General features: G+C 45.6%; 1 protein-coding gene across 8 annotated transcripts in view; it reads right to left on the bottom strand.

The window, feature by feature from the left end:
• The window catches only part of LOC119164771 (axotactin-like), a 245,174-nt gene that overhangs the window by 35,777 nt on the left and 182,937 nt on the right, over positions 1–26,460 (bottom strand). For 6 of the 8 annotated variants that reach the window (XM_075873836.1, XM_075873838.1, XM_075873842.1 and 3 more), the window contains 11 exons: positions 17,094–17,198; positions 16,623–16,634; positions 12,407–12,549; positions 10,075–10,329; positions 8,033–8,185; positions 4,349–4,534; positions 3,064–3,204; positions 2,845–2,998; positions 1,931–2,004; positions 1,775–1,872; positions 1,030–1,177 (listed from right to left, as the gene is read on the bottom strand). In XM_075873836.1, coding sequence (XP_075729951.1) covers positions 1,030–1,177; positions 1,775–1,872; positions 1,931–2,004; positions 2,845–2,998; positions 3,064–3,204; positions 4,349–4,534; positions 8,033–8,185; positions 10,075–10,329; positions 12,407–12,549; positions 16,623–16,634; positions 17,094–17,198 — 1,469 coding nt within the window. The remainder of the gene's footprint in view (positions 1–1,029; positions 1,178–1,774; positions 1,873–1,930; positions 2,005–2,844; positions 2,999–3,063; positions 3,205–4,348; positions 4,535–8,032; positions 8,186–10,074; positions 10,330–12,406; positions 12,550–16,622; positions 16,635–17,093; positions 17,199–26,460) is intronic. The other 2 variants (XM_075873841.1, XM_075873840.1) reach the window with 2 other exon arrangements.

Below are 26,460 nucleotides of genomic sequence, written 5' to 3' on the forward strand. Positions count from 1 at the left end.
ATATAAAGGAAAGGTGTGTAAGGAAAGCACAGTTGCTTTCAACACACTCCCAAGCAGAGGAAGTTATTTTCACTGTATTCACAAGCAGAGGCGTGGCTGTGTGGTTGAACACCTGCTTATCACAAAAACCACCCCGGTTCGATCCCCAGCATGACCCGAAATTTTTGATCATTTATTTGCATCCTACTAATTTTTCGGTCACGCAAAGATGATTTTTCGCTCACAACTAATGACGCCGACACCGACACCGGAATTTCTGCAAAAGGAGCTTTTTAACGCTATCGTGTTTAATGCGTGATATAGGAACATCCCAGTCAGAATAAGCACTGCCACACGGTCCTTATCAATGCCCCTAAGGCTACACCAATGCTCAAGCCATCATCCCCTTCTTCTGCATCTTCTCGGTCGTTTGTATTGACCCTGCCAGAAAACTTTGCTCCAACACAACTTTGTACTAGGTACGTGACTCAGTTATGTAAAACCAAGCAGCTCTGCAGAATCACAACACAAACTGAACAAGCCGCGAAAGTTGGAGCAGTTGGTGTTTGCCTTGAAGTTCGAAAGAAACAAAAGCGCGAGGACTCGACCAATGAAAATGAAGACAAGAAAAAGAGAACGCTATAAAAAAAGCTATTTGACCTTTTCTTTTTGCGAGTACCAACTTGTTACCACTATGACTCTCTTTAAGGCCACACGAACTCTCTGGTACGCGCATCCCTACAGAATACTGTTAACGTTTCTCTTTAATAGAATCATATGACTCTCTTTAAAGACCCATGAAATGTCTGCATAGTTCATTATGCTCTCTTAGGAGAGTATAGTGTATAGTAAGATTCTGCATGCCATTTAAGGGAGTCGCTTGTGGCAGACCAGGATTCAGAAAATAAAATCGAAGGACATCGTTCTTGTATACCGATTCGAGAAGCACGTGATTCAGTATTTCAGAAAGCAGCATCGGATGAGTGCAATGGGCTCCGAGAGATGACAAGCCAGCGGCGTACAACGATAGGAAAGCAACGGATCGCTTACTGGAGACGCATCCTTGGAAGTCACCATAGTCACCAAATCGCGGGTCGCGCTTGGTTCCCCCTACGATGACGAGGCTGGAGCTGATGTCCACCGTGGGTCCCGAAGTGTCAGGCGTGGTACTGGTCAAAACATACTCCTTGCCGTCAACCTGGTTAACGCGCGAAACGTATGCGTGCGTCTCAACAAAGGCATTCTAACACCTAACATCTACCCCGCTTGCATTCTAGCCCTGCATGTACTTTGGAATGAATGACAGAGGTAGCTACCCTCACCTTTTTTTTATAGTTTGTATCAGTGAGCTTAATTAAAAGCAGCTGCATAGGATCGTTGGTGCGACATATTGTAATAGCACCACTTTATAACGCGAACACAACATGAAGGTGGTATTACGCGGGCCCTTGTTCTAAAATGCTGCTTGCGGGCCATCAGCTCAGCAGCGAAGCATCTGACAGAATGTGTACATTTTGTGATCGTTACGTGTTTTACCGTCTGCCATCACTGAGAATTCAGCAGTGCAGCCTTTATAATCCATTATGTTTTCACGAAACCTTACCCAAGGTTCTTTCAGTATATAATCATATTATACCTACCAGATAGACAAGCAGAGAATACAGTATGCTCGTGCAAGTCAAGGGGATAGTATACCCTCTCACATTTGCAATATGATTATAGAAAAAGACACCTCGACAAACACTGATTGCCAAAACTTTCCACCAGTCTCTGCAAAACTAAAGGAAGCACTCACCACCACTCGGGCGTCACTTTCGACGCGTCGGTAGAGGAGCCAGTGCCTGAAGCCGTCCGCGAAGTTTCCCATCTGCTTTCCGAACACTGTACGAAAGGCTTGTAAAAAACACGGTCAATGACTGAAATGCGCCTCATGCGTAATAAAATGGTCTACCTTTAGCCGACGCATGATTCTCTTGAATCTGCAGCGCCCCTTCCGGCGTCACAGCCACGAGTACGTAGTGTTGGCTGCGATGTGAGAGGGAATGAATTAAATGCATGTGACTGCGAAAAGTAATGGCGACTATAAGAAAATGATTCACGCTTTGAAATAGCTAAAGAAACTCTGGCATTCAGTCTATTTGACTATTCTCTTGATCAGTGAAATCGCAATTTCCCGGTCTTCAGAGCGCTAAGAGCCATTGAGGCATATTGAGAAGTTGTGTGAGGCACCTAAATTTGAATCATGCATGGAGCAGTAAACTTTAGATCCAGTCAAACACCACGTAATTTGACACACTTTTTTTCACTGACCTAGGCGCAAAGTCAAACGGCGCAAGAAAGCACGACCACGGAAACCAAACACGCAGGGCAAGCGCTCACTTCCGACTAAATTTTTATTCATATGAAGGTGTCATATAGGTATCTGCATCAACCATAACACTGAAAAAACAGGAAAATTAAGAAGAAGAAAAAGTGCACTTTCAAGAAAACAAAAAAACACACAAAACAAGATTAACGACCACTATGAGCTGCAGCCAAAATACCTGCAGTTTGGTCATCGCTTTCTTTGTGCGTTTAAATTCCACGTCCGTGCTTTTCTATTTTACTTTTTTTAGCACTGCTTAACTTTAACATCAGTGTGAATAATCTAGGGCACAGTGATTTTACATCTTAGTTATCTATTCGCTTCTCAAAATTTGCGCACGATGGTCGCGCTACCTCGCAATATCGAAGATAACATTGGACTTTATTTTCGACGATTTTCTCTCATCAACCTAATAACTAACGCAGATGCAACGATTAAGGCCGCTTCATAAACACATGGCATGCACTCTGGTCGTTTGAGACAAATGAAAGTTCACTAACCTCTGAGCGTACTGTACGAGCAGGATCGCTTGTCGTACGCTTGCCTTCGCCTTGGTTGAGAAGGCTAACGCTATGGATATCCGGTCTTGCCCCGTCGACTCGGGTGTGAACATGTACTCGATCCAAGCCTTGCCATCAAAACTGGCTCCAATATCTGCAGAGCACATAGCAAGCATCGGTAAGCGTAAGTGGGCTTGTCTGCATGCCGCTACCACTCACCGGTCTGACAGATGTCTCCTTGGTATGACGTCATAGAGCAGTCACAGCTCGTCAGGTTGTTCTTCCAGTCTTCGATGCAGAGACCGCTGTGATGACAGGGCTTGGAGTCACACATCATCTTGCAGCCGGGGCGTATTTGTCCTAAAATGCACACGAGCCAGAAAAAAAAAACAGCATTTCCACTACTTTCCATCTAATAAACATCCTTCAGAGCGTTCATCGCGTAAGATTAGCTCAATTTTGGAATTTTTCATTCAGTTCTACAAATAAAAACTAATATAGCTATAAGGAACACAACCGCGACACGAATTTTTTTAGGACCGCGGCAACTTGTAATTCATGATTATCGAATTCTTGCCGTGCAGTTCGTGTACTTATTCTTCGTATTGCTGTCAAGTTTCGCTTGTCATATGACTACCCCCCTCCTATGACTACCCCCCATATATATATATATAGAGAGAGAGAGAAAGAGAGAGATGTATACGGTGAATGATGGCGGTGTCGGCAACGGCAAAAAACCAGCCGAGGCTTTTCATATAATTGCTATCGCAATGAAAGCCATCCCCGCTCGGCGCCCAGCTCATCACGATGCACTAGCGCACGCTTATCGCCCACGCGTACTTTGCCCCGCGAATGAGGGGGGGGGTAGATTCTTGGAAGAACGGAAAGATTGTGTTGTGTGGAAGGGCCCTTCGCTTACTTTACAGGCCCTGTTCGTAAAAAGAGTGCACTTTTCATACACAGCGAAGTATAACAACTGTGACACTTGTTAGTTTGCACTCATCTGTACCTGTGATTGCGTTTCGTGCCTCGTTTTCGTTTAAACAGCACGTTGAGTGTCGAGCGGTAAATGTTGTTAGTTCGCTCTCGTCCTGTCTATGTTTTCGTGCGCCGTTTGTGTGTGAGCAGCGCATTGCGCGCTTCGACCTGCTTGCCGTTCTCAACGTTACATTCCAAGCTGTTGCTATCGCATTCATTGCTTTGCCCTTGCGGCAAAACCGTGACTTTTTTTCTAATTCGAGATAAAGTGAATCAGCATACCATTATAGTTGTTCAATTATTCGGAACTCTCGAATATTCGCACAAGCCTACATATTCCCCTTCAACTTACCAGGCTTTATATAACGAATTTATGCAGGGGCATAAAACGCTCTGCTATTTCGGACATGAGCACCGTGACTGATAAATTTCAGTAAGTATATTATACATGGTTATTGTCCGAGTTTGAAAACACTTATATCATAGACGAGGAGAAGTGAAAGAGAAGGGTAACAAGGGCAGTTACCTTTGGTGACATTTTGATTCGCGACGTCTTTGATGAGATCCACCTGAGTGGTTCCGATGCGTAGTCCCTGCAGACAGCCGACAAGACCGGGCAGGTTGGTGGTTGCCCCGACGAAGTCGACGCCTCCCAAGTACATCTGGCTGTTGGGAACACTCTCGAAGGTTCCTCTGGCTGGTTTTACGAGCTCTGAGTGCAGCAAAAGCAGAAAAAAACACAGACTAGTTTTTTCATTTGTTTTAGGTGGCGCCAAATGTCGCAATCATCATCACATTTATAATCATAAAGCCTGGTATTTGTGAACCTAATGAAATCACGCAGAAAAAAAAGAAGAAGATAAGCACTGAAAATAGGCATGCAAGACTGCAACAGAATGTCACACGTCTTGGAATGCAACTTAGACACATAGATAAAATATGTTGGTGCGCTAGTTGGTTTGCATCCATGAAGTGTGAGTAAGCGTCAACAGACAAGGATGTAGAAGAGAACAGACACGGACGGAGCGCTACTTTCAACTGATCTTTTATTTTCACACGAACTGCTAAATATATACCGAGAGAGCGGAAATATCATCCCCATAAAAAAACATTTCGTGAATTCACATCGTTGAACTGAGCACATATACAATGAATTCACACGACATAGCAAAAAAGTTTCATGCCACTGCATAAAATCAAGATAATGAAGCTTTCTTTCAGGAAGCGATACTGAAGGTTGGCTAACGCACATGTCTGGTAATCGCTCCATTTCATACGCCTGCATAATATCCCTTGCCATCTTGCCAGGTGCCTTAAATAAGATTGCCGTTTTTTTTTTTTGAACAAGGGCTTGCATCGACAATCTCTGCAATGAATGCCCAAATGACCCGAGATTGCTTTTGTGACATTATAATGATGCTCTTTCAATCTCGGATTGGTATATTGATTTGACGCAGTGACATAAAATGTTTTGCTATGTCATAATAATGCATTGTAAGTGTACTCTGTTCAACGACAGGAATAAACGAAGTCTTTTTTTTTTAATGTTCGTGTTATTTCTGCTCGGTCTATATATATTTATCGGTTCGTACAAAAATAAAAGATCATTTGAAAGTAGCACTCCCTCCGTGGCAGTACTCTTCTACGTCATTGTCTGTTCGCGCTTACTCACAATTTGGGAATGCGGCTTCGTTGATGGTCGTGCGTGGATTTAGCGCTGACAAAAGGAAGGCAGGCCGAGTATCACGCACTATTCTCCTAAATGAGGGCAACGTTTTGTCTCAGTTTGTAGAAGTGAGCGCACTGATGGTGCCTGCAAAACCCCTGCCTGGGAAACACGGGACCTCCGGAACCGACACCGGAGCGAACAACTCGGTACGCTGCGACTCTAAGCCGCAGCAAATCACTAAAAAGAAAACGCTATATGAATAGTCGGCGCACTTTTAAAGAAGTTATTTGGTGTTCTCATCTCATAGGAATATTGCTTCCGGTTTCAAGATCGTTGTATTCGGTTTAAGACCACAAAGATTATCAGCAACGCTCGGTGCAGACCTCTCATCAGTGTTCAAGATGCTTCGCAATTGTAGTAGATTAGTTTCTTAAGATGTGCCTAGGACGCGAACAACGAAGATTATCCTAGAGCTTACGCAGCTTCTAGCGATAAGGCAGGGCCCTTCGATGACACATGTGCGAAAGTCGGCACGCTTTAACACTTGTCAATTTTTATCGGCGGCCGACGCTGTGTTCACCGATGTCATTGTACAGCGGGCATTGCTTGTGGCAGATTGAGTTTGACCTGCCGTGTTGGTCTTGCCTAAAGCACCCGGATGCTAAACCGCAGGTCACGAGATTATAATCCCGGCCGCGGTCACCGCATTTTCGATGGAGGCGAAATGATGGCCCACGTGCTTCTTGAAGAACCCCGGGAGGTTAGAACTGGTCATAGTCACATGGCGGTATTGGGACGTCAATCCCCAACAATTATTGTTAGTTAGAGTTAGCTTCCCGGCCGCTAGTTCGGCCAAACAAAGCTCCATCGTGGACACACCGATCGCCGCATTCGTCAATGTCATAACTCCGTGACAATGTGCTCATGAAGTCTCTGCACATTATTTGTATGTATATAATATACAGACCTGGACACAATCGAGCCAAGAGAATGCCCTAAAGTAAGGCTATTACAATGTACCATCGGCGTCAAATGACAACCGAATAGCGGCCACCCTTCGTGACAATATAGTGCGTGCCCTCCACTTGTCACCATGAACAGGCACACATTTATGTGCAGAGATGCCGGACAGAATGCGCGCGCCTGTCAACGGTGATAACTGGAGGGCACGCACAAGGCTTACCGCAGTTCGGGTTTCATTTGATGCCCATAGTACTTGCCTGTAAACGAAGTACACACCTGTGAAGTACTTGAAGCTGTGCTTGCGAGTTTTAGAGAACACAATCAAAGAGATTGTAAGTTAAAGATGCAAATGACAGCGCTGAGTTGGAAAAGGAAATACAGTAGAATCTTGTTATAACGAAGCGGGATATAACGAAATAATGGATATAACGAAGCAATTGTAATTCCCCTTGAAATTCCCATAGACGCCCATGTATTTAAAACCTCGTTTTAACGAAGCGAAAATTTCCTCACAATGGATATAACGAACCATTCTTTGACCACAACGAGCATTTACTGATCATTTTGGTATACGTGAATTCAATATCTTATAGCGCGCGCCGGTTCATGTCCCATCACGGCAGCGGTAATTCAAAACTCGCGCCTTGCGCCGCCTGCCAACACGCACGTGGGTGCACGTCGCCCTGCCTCCCCTTTCCTCAGAAACTAATGGACTCGCCCGCGCAGCAACTCGCGCGAGCGTGCGCGTCAGCCGACCTCCCCTCTCCTGTGGAACTCGTTGACCCACCCGCGCATCTGACCTCCTCCTTCCCTCAGCTCCACGCTGGGTCGGCGGAGATTGCGGCTTTGTTGGCTTTGTGCTTGGTTCCTTGTCGTTCGCTGTGGAAGAGCAACACCCCTCCGCCGCTAGACATGGACAACGGCAAACGTAAGCGCAAAATCATCACAATTGAGCAGAAGTCTGCAATGTTGAGAGCCGTTGAGTACGGCGTCAAGAAAAAAAAAGTGGCCGAAGATTTCGGCGTATTGTTCTTTATTATTGCATTGTTCTTTATTATTTTGCTAGTTTTTTGCCTTCCGACGGCCGTTTTTCTCTGCGCGGCGGGCTGCTGTGATATTCGGTGGTGAGTACATTCTCTCTTGCTGGCTAATTGTCGGTAGAAATGGATATTGGCTATAACGAACTAATGGTTATAACGAAGTAATTACGACTCCCCCTTCAACTTCGTTATAACGAGGTTTGACTGTACTCGAATTAGCAATAGCACTCTGGCTTGAGTGATTTGGTTCATGCTTAGAGGAAGTTACACGCCATCCGAATAAGACCAATAAAAAAGACACGCATGAACGCTAATGTAAGTATAATTGTATTTTGCTTTACCTAAGTTGGAGTGCATGCAACTGAGTACCCTCATAAGGAATTACAGTATGCTATAATTCACGCAGGTTCTAAATTGCTTACATCAACGGGAAAAAGCGATGCATCGGTGAAGAATAAAACGTCATCCCAAGTGTCATGCCCGTCACAACAAATCATCTGGCACAAAGTGCTTGTATCAGCTGTGGTGCAGTACTTACCGAGCTCCTCTCCTTTTATCCACGGATCCTTGTAGTAAGTGCTGAGAAAAGCCATGGGGTGGGGAATGGTGACGTTGTCCCCGTTTACTTGCAAGATAGTGCGGTCCGGATGTCTGTCCACAAACACTTGCACGATGCGGCCAGTGGCCAAGTCTGAAAAAAGAAAAGTTCAAGATGCCACATAATTTTCGCACCCAATGCGAAGCAGTGACCCCATGGCTGATCCTATGTTAGACGAGACAATGCGTGCGCTAATTCGTAGATGGTACAGCTTGTGGAAAACACTTAAAAACACCATGAATGCAGGTTAGTTGTGCAGACACAGAGACACAAGAGAAGAAAATCAGGCCACATAACGACATGGTGCTTGTGTTGTCTGTTCGTCTTGCACCTTTGACTACTCTCCTTACTGTACTTAAAAAAATACCGTATATTCTCACATATATTCAACGTCTTCAAATAATCCGCATCTTTAACTTCAACTTTATACGTAACAAGTAAAACGCGCGATTTCTAGCACATTTGTTTCTTTTTTTTTTTTTTGTCCAGGTTACATGTGAGAAAATACGATATGCACACGCTATCACAGCTTTCCGTCGTTTCAAGATTCAAAAATGTGCACAAGCTTTCTACTGTTCAGAATAATAATATTGACGTGTTCAATACAGGCTGTACAATCTACGTTATCTTCCATAGTTTCTCAGTTAGATTATTTGAATGCTGCCATCAAGAGTGACGCTAGTCAATACTTGCTCCTTCTCCGACGCCTTTTCTTATATGTAGTGTTGATTCAGGTGTCCGTTGTACATCCATGCTAGTAAACTTTATAACACCAAGTCAGCTGCATTCTGTAGCAGCTGTAATTCATTTACATGCATTACCTTTATTACAGAGGTGCTCTGATAGACAACTGTTGACAGTTCATATAACAAAAGCTTGGGAGAATATGTATTATAGCTTGTGCTTTGCAAGATGCTCATTAAATTACTTTTGTGGCTTTTATGTTCTCAGTCGACTGCAATAGGGGCCTCCCTTTCCCTACTCTGTTCATAAGTTTTCATCCGGTGTAGCATTACCTCTGGGATGGGCGTAAACGTTTCTTCGGGGAAGCGACAATGTTATCCGAGGATGTCATCAGACAACGTCACTAAATAATGTAATTTGGCGTCCGCAGTAGGCAACCTTACTATCTTTACAATTTGCCCAAACGATGACGCCATTTTTTGTGACTGATAAGAAATATAATGGCTACGTCTTTAATAAATCATCCATTGAAAGCTCTAGATGATGCCCCAGAATTTTCCCCCATAAAATTACACAAGTCTTTCTTAAAGCTCGCACTAAAACTTCAGGTGGCTTTAAAAAAAACCTGCGCACTGGTTTATCATACATAACCAAGCCACAGCTTCCCACTACTTAGGTTTAACCTCGCCTAGCCACGCTTGCCCCAATGAACCACCGCCAAGCCACGTCCGTAGATGGACACGTTCTATCTGTGGGCGTGGTTGAGTTTACTGAGCATGAGCACGAAAGGGCCGCGCCTTTACCGGGGGTGCCACAGCTACGTTTTCTCGTTAGTTTCTGGTGCCAAAGTTTGAACGTTCTTGAACGGGCTGTGACAGCATGTGGTTCAACTCAACTGTGCCTACGCCAAGAAAAGCCCTATATCAGCTAAGAAACCCACTTTAAGCCCCTAAGTTCGGTCAGCTTCGCTGTTCTTTAAGCTTTACACTGCCAGTGTAAACTTATTTCAGGGGCGAAGCTCCTTAAGGCGTATGTTTGTCTGCTGACGTCGCCACCCCTTGTATATGTTATGCTCACGATAAGGCGAAGGCGATGGCCCATAGGAGACAGACAGACAGACACACGGATGAACGGATGGCCGTCTTTGACAATGCACTGGGCAAGATTCAAGGATGATTAAGGGTTTTACCGATGAACCTTCAAAGCTTCGACCACTCATCATTATTCACCCCGTGGATACGCTGTGACTATCTTTTATGATTTCAACGTCGATTATTCAGGGTGGAGCATAAGCTCACCGGGAGCCTCGACAAAGCCTTGCACGATGGAGCGCTGCGAGTTGAAGGTGAAGACAACGCGCTTGCGTTTCTCGAAGTGCAGCTGAACAAAGTTGTTGAGGTGGTTGAACGAGTAGAGGAGCAGGGCCTCGGACTGATAGGTGCGGAAGCTGAGGAGGATGTCCTGCTCGAGAACTGGATCCGACACGTTGCCCAGGGTGGCCCGGTGGTAGCACGAGCTGGACGTGATGAACGTCATTGAGTTCTCGTTCAGGTCTGCGTACAAGTGCGGGAAGGGGACAAAGAGAGATATTTACAATAAAAAAAAACAAAAAGAGAAGATATAGCGAAATGTGGCCATTAAAACAACAGTTTGAACGACCTACAAAAGCATCATAAATGGAATCATTAGCACAGCCAACTTTGTGATTTCATACCTTAATCTATCGCTGTGTTGCATTTTTATCAACTAATTGAATGTGTGGCTTTCAGTAAACATATCGCCGCATTCCTTCCTAAGTTGTGTAACCACCCCGTTGCACTGTCAATAATTCTCAGTGCAAATGAAGACCGTGGCTTCAACCGCAGGCATGATAACAACCGCCGAGCCATCTGCACCAATCGTACTCCGGCAGCCCAAGGAACCACCAACGTTCCGCGGATCATCAGTGTTAAACCAAAAAAGCTGGCTGGAGACATACGACCAAGTCGCCGCCTTGAACTGCTGGGACCCTGGTGAAAAAGTGCGCCACGTCTACTTTTATTTAAAAATGCCGTGAAGACGTAGTTCGAGAACAGAGAGTTCACGCTACAAAGCTGGGATATCTTTCGGACAATGTTGCTTAGCATGTTCACGAGCCTCGTACACAAGGAACGTCCCCCTAGTATCTCGGAGACACGTGTACAACTCCCCAACGAAAACATGACCATCTTCACTGAAGAGATGACCCGGCTGTTCCGTCATGCTGACCCCACCATGGCCGAGAAAAAGAAGCGCTGATCGCTGATGCGAAGTGTCAAAGCAAGAGCCGTTTGCAGGGCTTTTGCCCTACCCGCCCAAGACTGTCGAAGAATTCCTCACCGATGCCACGACAATCGCGAAGGCACTTGAGATCTGCACGAGGCAATATAACCACCATTCTTCAACAGTCAACTACTTCAAAGCTCATGCCCTCAGCACCGATGACCTGCACGAGACAATCCGACTGATCGTGAAGGAGCTGGGCAAGCTGTTTAACTTCAGCGCCGCCTCAAGCGGATTCGATCACTGATATTGTTCGCGAAGAAGTTCGGCAATCGCTTCGAATTCCCGAAGCAGCACTCTCGCGGCTGGAAGTTATGAGGTGCACTGCTCAAGCGCGCCGCAACGCTCCTCCACGCCTGCCTCAAGACGCTGCCCCACCGCAGTTCCGCCGAAAGCCACCGCCACCGCCATACCGTCCACTCACCGGTCAGCGCAACATTTCAGAGAAAATCAACGTGTGGCGTGCCCCCAACCACCTACTTCTCTGCTACCACTGCGGAGAAGCTGGCCACACCTACCACCGCTGCCAGTACCACCAAATCAGATTTGGTGGTTTCACCATCAACGCGCCGCATCTGCAATGGGGCGGTTACACAACTTAAAAAGGAATGTGGCAATATAGTGTCCACCTGAAAGATATGCATATAGATAGGAAGATTGTCATTGCTGGCCATTTGGTTTAAAATCCCGGCAATCGGCGCTTTGAGTCGGACAAGAGAAAAGTTAGCGTGGTGTCGGTGTGACCTGTCCTCTTACCTTGTGTTGGAACCCTTGGTACAGTGCGGTGTATAGGAGCAGTAATAAAAATAGTATGCATACTGCCACTGCCTCTTTTAAAAATGCAGGAGCATTTCATTCACTGCGACCCCCCCTCTCTCTCCAAAACATTGACCTGGCGGTCTGTCTCCTCTCAATAGCTGTACCACGCACTTCTTTTGTTCGTTTTGATCCCCGCTTTGGCACTAATATCCCGATCGCCTAAGGTGATTTCGAAAATCTGGCACGTGTGACGAATCAGGCTGGGGCCAGCAGCATAGTTGGCGAACTCCTATTTACTGCTATACGTCACAATCCCGAAAAAACACACTGTCATTTCATACACGCACGCTTCAGGCACTGAGGGCGAAAAAGGCTAGCAAGACAACAAAGCGCAAGCTCTGTCACTCTCAGTTGAATCACCTCCAACTCAAGTTAAAATGTATGTATTATTCGAATTGTTCTAGTATAATTTAGACAATCAATGTAAAATGATATATATATTTGCAAATATATAAAAAAAGAATGATCGTATTAAAGGAGTAAAACTGCAAGAAGCCGGCACCACTCAACTGTTCTCGCAGTTGAAACCGCTGTGCGCGAGGGCGTTCTCGCACTCGCAGTTGTACGAGCCCCAGTTCTCATGACAGGTGGCGCCGTTCTGGCACGGGTTCGAAGAGCACGACGGCTGGCAGTCCATCACGATGTCTGGCACCCTGCAACCCACCATTACCATGACGACAGCGAGAGCATAAAGAGAAACAAAGGAGTCCCATTGAGCACAAAGCAAACCACAGAATGCCGTGCGAACAACGGTAGAAACGGAGAACGAACGGTTTCGCTGAAAGGTTCGAATAGATTTAAAGAAGCAAGAAAGGTGAGAAATAGCTGAACAGGCAGGTCAGTGAGTTATTTGGAAACTGCAGCATATGTTAATGGTAATAACACTATAACTGTTAGGGTCTAACTTTCCAAAACCAGGGTATGATTATGAGCGACACTGCAGTGAAGTGCCCTGGAAATTTCAACCACCTAAGGTACTTTAACATGCACATAGGTCCAAGGACATGGGCCTCAAGCGTTCTCCCCTCCATTGAAGGTGCGGCCGCCACAACCGGGATTCGATACCACGTCCTATGGGTCAGCACGAGCAGCATAATCATTAGATTACTGTGGTGGGTGAGACCATGTTTGTTTACAATTACTGATGCTAAGTCTAGGCTCCTTCGTAAAATGTCCAAATTTCAGCAAGTATTGTCTACTGTTAACAGTAAAATACATTTCCTAACTAGGTACCAGTGTTCCTTAATTTATCACCATTTATGGTCTCTGCGACAAAGTACGCTTAGCAGCATTCTTCGGTCAAAACCACAAAGATAATTTCGCATACAACTAATGTAAAGGAGCAGTGACACTAACGTTACGCATATCGTGTTTTTTGCCTTAACATGTAGTTTTTTTATCCCTTAGTAAAAATTCAGTACCAATAATTCAACATGGGGACAACTTCATATATGTAATATCGATTAGTATGACCCGTATCAGACCCAATTTAAAACGACTGTAAAGCCCGCCAATTTTCAGCGCTGCCAGCGCTTCCAGTGCGGCCCTATCTGATCACGTGGCAACGCGAAATGGTGACGCGACTTTCAGTTGACCTTTCGTCTGCTCGGCGCGCACGTGTATAGGTATGTCTTCACCGCCTTATTTTCGTCATCGCCGTCATCAGCGTCCACAAGCGACGATGGAAACATGGAGGAATATGAACTCGTGGTGATTCGCGACGTGTGGCGAAGGATCTTCGGTGCGATCGTCTTCTGAGAAGTGATCCTTAAATCGACACCGGACCGAGCAGTGGCGAGGCAGCTGGAGACGCACACCTCGGCTACGTTTGCTGGTGAGACATACAAATGCCGCTTGCGTTTTACTTGTTCTCGATGACCGTAACTTCAATTTATCACATTTGCGATCACAATTACACCACAAATCTACCGAAGTGGCACAACAAAAACGCTGGATTCACTCGAACGGGCTATATAAATAAAGCGAAACAAAGCAAGTGAAGCCGTTGCTAGGCAGCCAGGCGTAGCCGCCAAACGGTACCGAATGTGTGCACCACGATGACTAGATTAAAATTGTCAACATCATTAGGGAGTTTTATAATAACACACCATGAGCCCTTGCGGTGCGGTCGCTGACACTGCGCATGCGTCGTAATGTCAGTCACCATTCGTGTTCACGGCCCGCCCGCAAAAAATCCGAAATAGCGTGCGGAGATCGCGGCTCGTGAGGCCCACGAAGTGTTGTGTGTAGCTTCCATGCATATGGGTTTGTGGTCGGCGTGAAAGTCCCTAGACTTTTCTCTAGAGGATGCGAACGCTATGCTAAAGCTCATATGGTGCCCGCTATGCCCGCAGCGCCAGCAAACGTTATTCTAAAGCTCCCTATTGCTGCTCTCTCATCATAACTCGGTTCCTGAGGTGTGGACTAGGAGTTTGCTGAACACGTTAAAATAAATACTGTCCATGTCTCATAGCTGAGAACGCGCCGATGAGCCTTGGATCTTCTTTGCACTCGAAATAGAATAATTTCTACGTAACGGATGCGATTCATTTTTCACTAAACAAACTCATGCTTACCAAGCAATCGAATAAATGCAACATCTTGAGCTCGAAATTTTGTGTCACTGTTCCTTTAACAAAATACAATATTCCATCGCTTAAATTGACAATACCATTATAACTGAATCTTATGCTCCAGCTTAACTCAGACGATTGCAAAGAATTTTGGATTGGGACTACATATTTTAACACACGTACATGTATATGTCGCATCTCCCCCCCCCCCCCCCCAAAAGGTCTAACCTTCAAGCGTGTATGAAGTGACTGAAACTATCAGTATAGCGCACGCAATGTGACAATTTGAAGACACAAGATCAAGAACTGTCTCAAACTAATGCTCAGAAAGTTTAGCAGTGGCGCTAATAAAGTACAAGGACCATATTATGGAACGCTGTGTAACCTGCTCAAATACATTTTCAAGTGTCCCTTTCAGCGACAGAGACCCCTATGATATTGTGAATTAAAGCTGTCTGTGCGTGATATGTCGCAGATTTTCAGTGACCAAGCTATTTTTAGGAAAACGTAAGTAACAGTTTAACTAAATAGCACTGCATTTGTATCTAAAAAAAAGTCATGCTTTGCTGCAAAGGTGAAGCAATGATTGCGATATCAACAAATGGGAAGGTCACACACACAATGACAAGCTGATGAAAACGTGCCCTGCGTTTCTCACACACAAATGACACACAAAACGTACTTACAGGTACAGGTGAATGCTAATAAACATCTCAGTTGTTACTTTGCTGTGTCTGAAAACCGCGCCTTTTTCGCAAACAGAGACTGTGCAATGACTTCAGTGACCTTTGTGCGCCAACTAATACAAAATCGTTCCGTTGAAAACCCAAGGCCAGTCAAGACGTACGATTCCCCGCACCATGAGATGCGCGCACCCGTGAGCGCCCACCTTGACCCCTCTTCGTGTGAGGGAGGGGGGCGGGTGGACGAGCGCAATGAGCGTGCGCGCTATCTTGCTGGTAATGCTGAAAACGCGATAGTTTCCCACAAGATGCCCGTCACAAGCGGTTAGTGGTAGATATAAATAGCTTTCCGTTTGAACATTGAGAGAGGCGCTCCTTTGTGGCTCAGTGGCTAATGCCGTGTGCTAACAATTCGGAGGTACCACGTTCGATTCCACGCGCCAAAGTCTTTTTCTGAATTATTTTTCTTTTTTGCGTTTTCATATATATATATATATATATATATATATATATATATACACGGTGAGTGACGGCGACGCTGGCAGCAAAATCTGGCCGAGAGTGACCATATAATTGACATTGCAATAAAAACGGTTCAACATTGCGAGATTCATTGAGGAATCCATGTGTTGATAAAATGACACGACTGAAAATGTGGATGATAATTAAATGCCTCAAAATTATAGTTTTACTCGAGAAAGCAGCCATTAGTAAAAGTACAAGTTGGTTCTGCGATAGAAGCGGGGCTTCACTATTGCTTTCGTTTTAAGACTGTTCAACAAAAAGTAACACTAAGGACTCTTAGTCTACGATTATGATCTGGATACAACGCAATTCCAGACGGGTTGCCTTCCCTTCGAAAAGTGATCCAAAAAGTTGACTTTTCACCCGAAGACCTTGATGTCTACGCTAAGTAATTGATTAAATAGCTTGCAAGCTGTTCTCTATTAACATGTATCTATGCGTGCACAGAACAATAAAGCAGTTTCTAACTGCTTCCGACTTATTTTTGAATTCACACCATCGTAATGAAAGCTAAGCACACGGAAACTCCCGCTTAGCCAGAAGTGTGAGAGAAAAAGCAGCAAAGCTGAATACCTCACTGGTCGGCATCAGTGTGTTGCGCCTTTAAAAGCCCTTAGCTCCAGTTCTTGGCTGTCCTTCCGCAGCTCGCAACCAAAGACCTTCGCGATATGATTCCCAAGAATTCTTCGAAATATATTTCCACACTTCTTTTGTGAATCTCACTTATTATATTTTGATGAGCACTTGGAGTGATATCTAAAATAAAAGAAATTTAAGAACAAGGGCCAGAAAAGAAGGTGTCTGTAGAGAAGAGAATGTGAGCAAAGTTTCGTTTGACGTGCAATTTACTTAGTCAGTATTAGTGGATCTATTAACAAGTGCGAGAGGCTAATCATGCGTGCTGGTTAGTCACCATGCTAAAGTTTTGGCGATCTGGGCACTCACCAATCTCTCGTCCTATAAGAAGGAAAAACAAGTAAAAAATTGATAAAGTATAACATATACAAATTACTACACTTTGTGAGAATTCCATCGAAAAAATCACGACTGTTTTAAACCGAGCTCACGAAAATGGGAAAGCGATATCGATAATCGGAAGTCCCAAAAAATGGGTAATAGTATGATCATTGAGAAAAACCCATTGTGTACTAATGCCTACAGTCCTTGTGCAGCTGAAGAAAGAGGTAAATTATGGATGCAGCAGCAAAGACAAGCTAAGCCCATCCATGAGACCTCAGCTAATCACGATTTACTTCTTCGCAAAGGCACAAGAAGGAAACGGTATCTTCAAGACACTCATTTGAGAGATTATGAGTTGTGATTTGTCAGTGTTACTAAACAGTGGGTTGCAAAGAACACGAATATTAGAAAGGCTTGAAACAACATGTTAGAAACCACATGTACAGCTGTACTCACCTGCGACTTAGATGGTTGTAAAGGTTCACGACGTGGTTGTTGATAATCAGTCCTCTGAAGCACCCTATGAAGCCTTCGGTGATGTCCGGATGTGTAAGCAGGTCCCTGAAACGAAGCAAATAAACGTGTTAGGTACTCACGCGTATATGGTTGGCTTAACGACATTGCAGCGAAGGACGTCGTAACTACGAGTTTGTATTAAACCAAACGTAAAATCAATACTAGCACTCCTCAAAGTTTTTATTTTCCTTACGAGGTTACAAAATGAAAGAGGAGCGTGCGGTCACTAGAGTGCTTTCGCATCTTCGGCAAAAATGGATGGTAAGAATAGTTCTACAGAAGGGATGAAACCAGCTGATGTAGGGAAGCAAGAGACACTGAACAGCTTTGTGTTTATACCTGCGTGCTAGTCTACAGTGATTTAAGATGATGATGATGATAAGAGTGCAGATTGCAGCGATCATTACTAATCTGCGTAAACGGGACAGGGCAAGCTATGTTAGCAATAAAGCTGCAGTGCAATAGTGATTGTACCTAAATCATAAGCAGGTGCTGATAACTTTACATACAAACATATCATGATCATAGCTAATTTTCATGCACAATCGATGAAGCGTTAAGTAAGGTGTCATAGGAGCAGAGCATGCCGAAATAAAACTAGTGTATCTTTCATAGCAGCACACCAAATTTCTCAACGGAATTCAGTGCCCGCGAAATTTCATGGTCCGAACGAGTTACTCACGTGCTTCACAAAGAGGCATCTTGAAGAGACAACTACTTCAAAAGGGTACGATGCAGCCTTCACAACTAATCTACCTCAAACATAAAGTTGCAGTCCCCCCTCCAAAATTAAACATAGAGAAATATCAATGCACAAGACGATTATGCAACTTAGAGTACGTTGAGTAATTGGCTCATTTACATCGTAGCAAGCACTCACGTACATGTACAGAGAGCTATACGAATTGACAACTTTGGACGCATCTCACAAAATAATTGCGAGGTGTAGTGGTCACAGCTACCCTATCGTAACAAACAGCTCGAAGTTGAACAAGTGTACTGCGTTGCCTCTAGTTTCTTTTCGAGTAAATGATCCCCCAACAGTAGACGTGCAGTCCACAAGAAGCGGTCAGTTATCTCATCTCTTACCGCCAAGGTTGTACGCAGAATTCTTTTTGGGGGGGGGGGGGGGAAGGGGGGGGTGATAGAGGCATTCCTTTCATCTAAAGAGGCAGCTGGGTAGGCAAGTGGTCTCTTCGCCATATGTACACACGGCGAAAAAAAAAGATTTCAGGTGGGAGAGGGGAGGAGGGGGCACGTGCCTAGAGTACCACCCCTCACTACGCCACCACTCTCGGTCTTTGCATCGGCAGTGGGTACTAGCACTAAAGTTTTATTTCCTAATTTTTTGCATCAAATGAAAGCCCAAGCCCTCGAGAGCCTAAAAAATATTGTAATGCCCTGCGCCAGCGCACCCAGAAAAAGTAATTACAGTGTGTTTTCAAAAGATATTTTTGGTTGCTACTGTACCCTGACGTCAAAAGTCACAACACGGTATCAGCTTCCCGTCACGTGATCGTTCATGGTATAGTGACGGTTCTACGACCACACCGCCCCGTGGTTCTGTTGGTGACACACAATCGGCCATCTTGCAACTTTCGGTACCTGACGTCATTACAGCTAGCCAGACTGCAGCGTGAAGTCACTACTGTAGCTTGATGTCAAGCTAGTGTCAGTGTTGGTAGGTGCGCCATGTGAAAAATTACTTTGTTATCAAGATAAAATATCTTCTCAGCATTTTATGGGCGTCACACCTGCTCAGAGTCGTCCCTGTATGCAGATTTTTCACGGCGGAGTAAGCTAGCCTTTGAAAAAAAAGGTGTCAGTGCCCCTTTGAGAGACAGGGCACGTGGACAACCGTTTATCTCAACCACAGCTGCCGAGTGATGGTCACTTCCTGCTGTTCTGACTTTACGCCTAAACTTCACCCTCTTTGGAGAAGAAGAATTTCTTCGTCTTTGCAAACCCTGACGTTTCTTTTTGGTGCTGTTTTGCTGTAGCATAGGGCTTCTAATAAAAACCGTGACAGCTCCCGCAGCGTAGGATTTCGAACGAGATGGTATTAACGTGTTAGCATTAAGCAGCTCGTTTCGCAGCGATAGCGAAGTCGGTGTTGTTGGTTGTGAGCGAAAAATCAACCCCTTTTATGTAATCGAAAAACCGAGAGAGATATGCAAATTCAATAAATCATAAAAAAACTTTGGTGCAAGTGAGAATCAAAAACTCCCAAGCATTTCCCCGAGGGTGAACATGATTAGGTGCGAATGCACGGGGTGATGCTATGAGGGGGAGTAAAGTTAAAATCCGCTGGAATTCGCCAGTGATTGAACGTAAACTCTCCCATGTGATCACACTGCGATTCCCAGGAATCATTAGACCCTCTCTTAATCTGGGCGAGTTTACACATATATGTGAGAGTAAATTCGCTCTATAATGATGTTTATGAGCGCGGCCCGCTTCGCCCGCTTGCGCTTGGCATCACAGGCCCTTTGCCCTGCTGCCTTGTCTTCAACCGGTGCGACATCTTCAACGACGCTTGCAATGCTCGCATTCGATCGCGTTGTACTCGTTGTTGGAGGTATTGCAGTCGAGGTTGATGCCTGGGATGGATCCATACCTATGACGACTTGCCGATCTCAAGCAAGTCGTGGCTGCGTGAGCACAGAGCAGAGGGCGAAGCGTGCCCAATCCCATGGTGTGTGACGTCGCTGCGCCGTTGCTACAGACACTCCTCTCCGCTCCTCGCGCCGTTGCTAGGGGAGGGGAGGAGGGGCACCACAGACTGCGGATTCAGGGTCGCTTATAAAGTGCATTCGCACTTAAAACCAGGCCAACTATATCGCAAGCCGTTGCTCAACCATAAAGTCATGCTACTTTTTTTTTCTTTAATAATATTATTACAAAAGAGATTACTGGGTATAGTGGTTTCAAGATTGCAAGCGTTGTGCCCCAAAAGAACTTCCAGTCACCTCATTTACCAGCTCGTAAGTCGAAACTCAAAAGACATTTTCATGTTTTTTTGATGGTAAGGAAAGTCTCTTAATAGTTCTTCAGATAAAAAGAACATGCGTAATATTCAAGGCAAGTTCGTGTCGTTTTCATGTAGCTCAAAAGAACATTTATTTTAATATATTTTGCCAAATGAGAGAAGAGAAGTGTAGAAAATACGTGGGCTATTTTCTAACGCTCTTCTTGCCTAACGATGCTAATCAAGCACATCAGTGGACGAAACCAGATGTAATCAAGGGTGTGTACATAGCTTACAAAACAACTCCAGGTCACCTCCAAGAGCGTACTATAAGCGTTACAAGGCACATTTCATACATGGCTCTAAATGAAGTCCACTGATCTTTAGAGCCACAATACTGCTTCCAACTGCTTCGAGAAAAAAAAAGGTATGTATGGTTGTCATGCAGGGTAAAGAATCACCTTGAGTGGATACTGAACAAAAAAAAATACTGAAAAAAAGAAAAAACATTGAAATTCTACTCCGAAGACGCCACTGTTCCAAAGAACACGATTTATTTTTGAATAGTTGGCTGTATTTTTCTGTAAATCGTGAACGCACGTTGGTTGTTGTCAAACGTCAGGCAAAATGGGCGGCATGCTTGCGGCACGTGTAAAAAGGTTGCGCCATCAGCGTGCACCTACCATTACCGATTTCGGCGACAGCGACCAGGGCATATCTTACGCAAAAATTAAACTCCCCAGTGCTTTGGATTTGGAAAAGGGCGCTCGGTCAGTGCGGATGTGTGTCCACATTGGCTTCCTGTTCTTGGAACTTTTTCGACCTCTTTTATCGCATCACTTGTTTTTCGTGTGCACCAACTGTTTTTTGTATGCACCAGCTTGTTTGCAGGAACAAGCCGTTAGCAAGTTTTTATCAGTGGGTGGACTTTTTGAACATTTAGGAGACTTTTAGGGGCAAAACTTCTTATAGCGGCACCCGTTTGTCCCTCGTAGCCGTTGTAGTATGCAACAAGTATAACATTTTGATCTCCAAGGTGGTGCCAGTAAGAGATTTCTGCTGTGCGTTGTTGAACAATAAAAAATCGTTCTCAATGTACATGCCAATGGCTGCTAATGGGGAATGAGAGACAGAAGCATTCGGCTTTTAGGTAACGCGCACGCTGCTATCCACATTAGCAGCCATTGGCATGTACATTGAGCACTATCTGACAGGAAAGGGTTGCTACGTTATACTCGCTGGGCGTAACCTCCTTGGTTTTAGAAAGGTTTAGCGAGCGTTGAGCCGCAGTGCCATGAATACAGTGAATTAGTATATACCATGAACTCGAGGCGGTTAAAGGTGGGAAGTAGACCCGAAGCGCAAGCCGTAAGAAAGTAGAAGCCGAGTTCTCCTGTCTCTCATTTCTCATTAGCAGCCATTGGTAAGTACATTGAGCACTATCTGACAGGAAAAGGTTGCTACGTTAAACTCGCTGGGCGTAACCTCCTTGGTTTTAGAAAGGTTTAGCGAGCATTGGGCCGCAGTGCCATAAATACAGTGAACTAGTATATATGTTGCTATGATGACTGGGAGACGTGGCCTGCCTCATACGCCATGTTTATTCTGTTCTGACTTCTTCTTCATCAGCTTCTACCAACAATCGCTTCACGTCACATATATACCATGAACTCGAGGTGGTTAAAGGTGTGAAGTAGAGCCGAAGCGCAAGCCGTAAGAAAGTGTGCGTGTGCCACCTCTCGTTTAGTCCTTGGAATGTCCGCTGGATGGCGGTGCTTCTATATGGGAATATATGATGAAAAGATGCGAGATGGTGGTAAGTAGAGTGTTGAATAGATGGACGAATGGACACACAGACAGATGCATGGATGGACGCATCAACGAATGCTGGGGCGGATGCATGGACGAACGCAGGGATGGGCACACGAACAGACGCACGCACGGACGGGCAGATGAACGCATGGACGGTCACACAGACGTTTGCATGGACGGACAGAAGCAAGAACGAATGGACGGAGGAATGCTTCGCCCCACTCTCCATCATTCACTCCGTGGATATGCTGCCAATTTTTTTCCACCGCGTCTCATTGCCATGTAGCAAGGCCCAACGTGACTTGCCTGTTGGCGCGCCGAGGCGGGCGGTGGGCTTAGCCTTACGCATAGCACAGATTGACAATGGCGTCCAACGACAGCCTCTCGACGGCAGAAGGCATAGATATCCACTCAGAGGAAGCGGATTGCTCAGGATGAATAGAGGTCATGAGCAGGAAGAAAGTGCTAGCAGAAAAGACACATCTTTTTCAAGCTGCGGTGGAGCAGGGAGACGGCTGTGGTGGCGTCCGTACTGCCGCGCAATCGCGAGGCGTGATGAGACGCATCGTCAAAGCCTATAAGATCTCGAATCTACCGAGGGAAAATTTAAAGACCATTGTCCAACCGCGAGGTGGACCGGATGTCAGGAAAGCAGACCTCATTGCATTCAAGAGAGCACTCACCAAGGCAGCTTCCTTGATGGCAGAACAGACCTGTCAAAATACATTGCGCGCCAACTCTTTTCAAAACATCTTGGTCGTAGCCACGCCACAGGAAAATAATGTGCGAACCTACGGTAAGGTGTGGCAGGTCTGTATTAAAAGCATCACCACCAAAGTAGCGGCTTATGCGGCTGCGTCTGACGACACCTGCAAGGGGGTGATCCGTGGCATCAAACCAAACATCAGTGAAGCAGAACTGACAGACATGATCATCAACTGGAGGAACCCTGCAGCCTATAAGAGTACCAAGAATTAAGAAAATGCCAACAGTAATTGTGCTGTTCGACGGACTAAAAGTGCCCCAATATGTTGTGTGCAATGGTGTCTGCTACCCCTGCTCTCTATACCACAGACATAAGACATATACCATCGACATAAAGGACGCCTGAGGGACACTCCGGACTCCGTTCCAAGTCCCATTCTTGTTCCCTGCCAAGAGGGAGCCCAGGCAACAGGCACCAGTCTGGTTGAGGGGGACGCGGAAACGCCAGACGCCCTCGCTCAAGAGAGCACTCGGCCTCCACCGTCCGGTTTCATGAATCAAGAACGCGGGCGGAAAAAGTCAAGATGGGTGCTCAACCTGGTGCACAGTTAACGCTGTGTAATTCGCCAGAGCATGGAAAAGAGCAGTCCAAAATTCGGGCTTTAAGGAGAGAAAACAAAGAGTTAAAGAGGCTTTACAGGCACTGAGATCGGAATTCGAGTGCTTTCGAAACTCGCGCGAACCTCGTGAGGCGGAGTCTTTCCGGTTACGGCGGGTGGACCAAATATGCGTAAGGCCATCTCATCACCAGCGCCATCAGAAGGAGAACACACGAGGTTGGAGAGTACTCCTAGTAAGCCCAATGATTCAGAACCGAAGCCACAAACATCGCTTTCTCTGATTAGCGAAACCCCCGAGCAAATTAGAGAAGCCATAGCCACACAGTCGAACGCGATTGAGCACATGAATGGAAATCTCACTCACTTAACACGCAGAGTAGGAATATTGGAATCTAAAATGAAAATGGTAGACTTGGGCAAATTCGTTAAGGCAAAAAAGATACAACAGGAGCCTGATCGTGAGGACTGCATGCAGTATGGGGACTCGTCGCCGGCGAGTCCGTTAACTCTGTAATTATCAAAATGGCGGGTCAAACAGGTAGCATTATTTTGTGGCAGTGAAACTGCGCAAGCTTCCTAAAACTTGACGCTGCACTGCTGCAGCTGATCAAGGCACAAGAGATAAGGCCGCACATTCTACTCTTGCAGGAAACTTTCAGTGAGAATATAAACCTTCTGGGGTACAGATCAGTGTGTCAAAAACTGGATATGGGCAGAGGCATAGCTACCTTAATACGAAAGGACACCTCCTTCATGGTGCACAAAGTTAATATCTGTGAGGCGGACTGGAAGACTGGCCTTGAGGCACAAGTGATAGAGAATAATCCCAATGGAAAAATTCGCCGGAATATTTTCATCTTAAACTTGTACAGCCTCCTTTTAGCTCAAAAACACAATCTCGGGGCCATCTTAAGTAAAACTGTATCAGTAGTGAAAAATAATCCCTGAGTGACAGCCGGTGATTTCGATTCACCGCACTTTGCATGAGGATACCGTTAAACCTGCTTATAACAAATCTCTATATAACCAATTCCTCGATATAACGAAGTTTTTCTATTCCCCGCCATTGCTCCATAGAAGCACATGTATTTGCGACCCCTATGCAACAAAGTAACAGCGGGAGATAACCTTGATTCCCCACGGACAATCTAGGAATCTTGCTCCGCATTTTGGTAGGAGCATGCATCTTCCGCGAGCACCTCGCCACCGATGGTGGGAGTGATTAGAAGATGAGAAAAGGCACCTAATTTCTGCAACCCGGTCGGGAACACAGCGCAGTGCCTTCGCCACCGATGAAGCGCGAAGCGGCGGCGGTGTGCACGGCGCACCAGGCGAGGGTGAGCGCTTGTTATTGCGTGCGGGTGAGCGTGAAGCGTGCAGGTGGGCCTGCACTGCACGAGCAATGCCTCATAGAATATTAGGAGGTGTTGGCACGAGCCGGCGTTGCCGCTCTCACCGCCGCTGGTGCATGCGCGGGTGTGCGAACAGAGGCGCCCAGGTCTCCACGATGCGCCTACGTGCGTTTAACTCCCATGCATACTTTCCTCCTCGAACGAGGGGGGGGGGGGGTAAATGCTTGTGTGCACGCACTCTTATCCTTCGGTGGGGAGAATCGCGGGCCTTGGACTTTGACCTGAACGATTGCGTTTAGTTGCCGGGCGCACAAAGATCGCTGGACAGTTGCCATTTGCGAAAAAAACTGCGCTTTTCAAACACAGCGAAGTAACAACTGGAGCACATGTTAGTTCGCACTCATCTCTACCTATGATTACGTTTCATTCATCATTTTTGTTAAAACAGCGCGTTAAGTGCCGAACGGTAAACGTTGTTAGTTCGCTATCGTCCTGTGAGTGTTGTTCTCGTGCATCGTTTGTGCGTGAGCAGCCCGCTCCACGTTTCAATCTGCTTGCCATTCTCAGCGTTACATTCTAAACTTTTGCTATCACATTCATTGCTTCGTCCTTGCGGCGACACTGTGACTTTTCTTCATTTCGGGCAACTGTGTCGTCACCACCGAGGGGATGTTAGATTAGGCACTGATGGAAACTCTCCGACACCACGGTCACGATGGATCTTCGGAGGTCGACTCGTCACGCGCTTCCGTCTTGCACCGCGCCGAGAGTTTGCAGGCTGGTAGCTTTCGCCGATAAGTTATGGCAACATGATTGCGAGTTGAATGCAATGCAATGAACGCGATAGTAAAAAGTTGTAATGTTATAAGAACTAAGGCTACCAGCCAACTTTTTCGGATCCGATATCGCCGAACTCCTACAAAACGCTGGTGCGAGCAAATACCACCGCTCCACGGAGAAGCGCTCTTTTCACACAGTTCCTTCGCGTTGAAACCGCACTGATACTCACCGAGATAGCAAACGCGCTCTCGATCGCGACCGCCCTTAAAATCCAAGTTCATTAGTGCTACTCAAGCGATCCCCCCCCTCCAAACTCCTCGCGTTGTTTCATGCTCTTTGAAGACGGGTGGTTTACTTTCTGTTTGAGCACTCGGCGGCACTTCAGCACACAGAGATGTTATCTTACACACTTTCCAGGCAATAGGGATGGGCCAACTCATTTGATCTCTGCTTCAGCAGCGCTCGCGCGCTTTTACTCGCTCGTGATCGTTATAATACCCGGAGCATGTTATCAATTTGGACTTGTTACGAAACATGGCGGTGATGGCAAAAACCCACCGAGACTGTCCATGTAATTGCTATCGCAATAATAAAGCAGTTTTTTTTACAAAATAGGAGTTTTGCATTAGCTCTGTCTTCAGTCTCCCTTTTGTTTAATTTGTACGTTTATTTCCCGAATTTGTATGAACCTGCATATAACGAAATCCCCTCTATAAGGAACTTTATCGCAAATTTATCAATTTCATTATATATAGGTTTAACTCTATACGATACGGTCTAAGAAAAACGACAATTTCGTTGCTGGGGGCTCGGATTTAGATCTTACACTTACCTCAGACCCACGTCTTTCAACTAGATTACGAAACTCGGTATCCAGGGACACTATGCCGGATCTCTGTTCTCCAAAAAACGCTTCAGCAAGGTGGTCTAATCTGCAAGAAAACCTGGAAAGTGACCATTCTATAATAAAAAGCATGCTAGATATACAGCATTCACCTCCTAGACGTTGCAAATATGTAGACTGGGATCTGTTCAGAGAAACTCGAGGTGAAGATGAAACGGTATACAAT

This window comes from Rhipicephalus microplus, chromosome 9, assembly GCF_043290135.1.
Source record: "Rhipicephalus microplus isolate Deutch F79 chromosome 9, USDA_Rmic, whole genome shotgun sequence".
Lineage (NCBI taxonomy): Eukaryota > Metazoa > Arthropoda > Arachnida > Ixodida > Ixodidae > Rhipicephalus > Rhipicephalus microplus.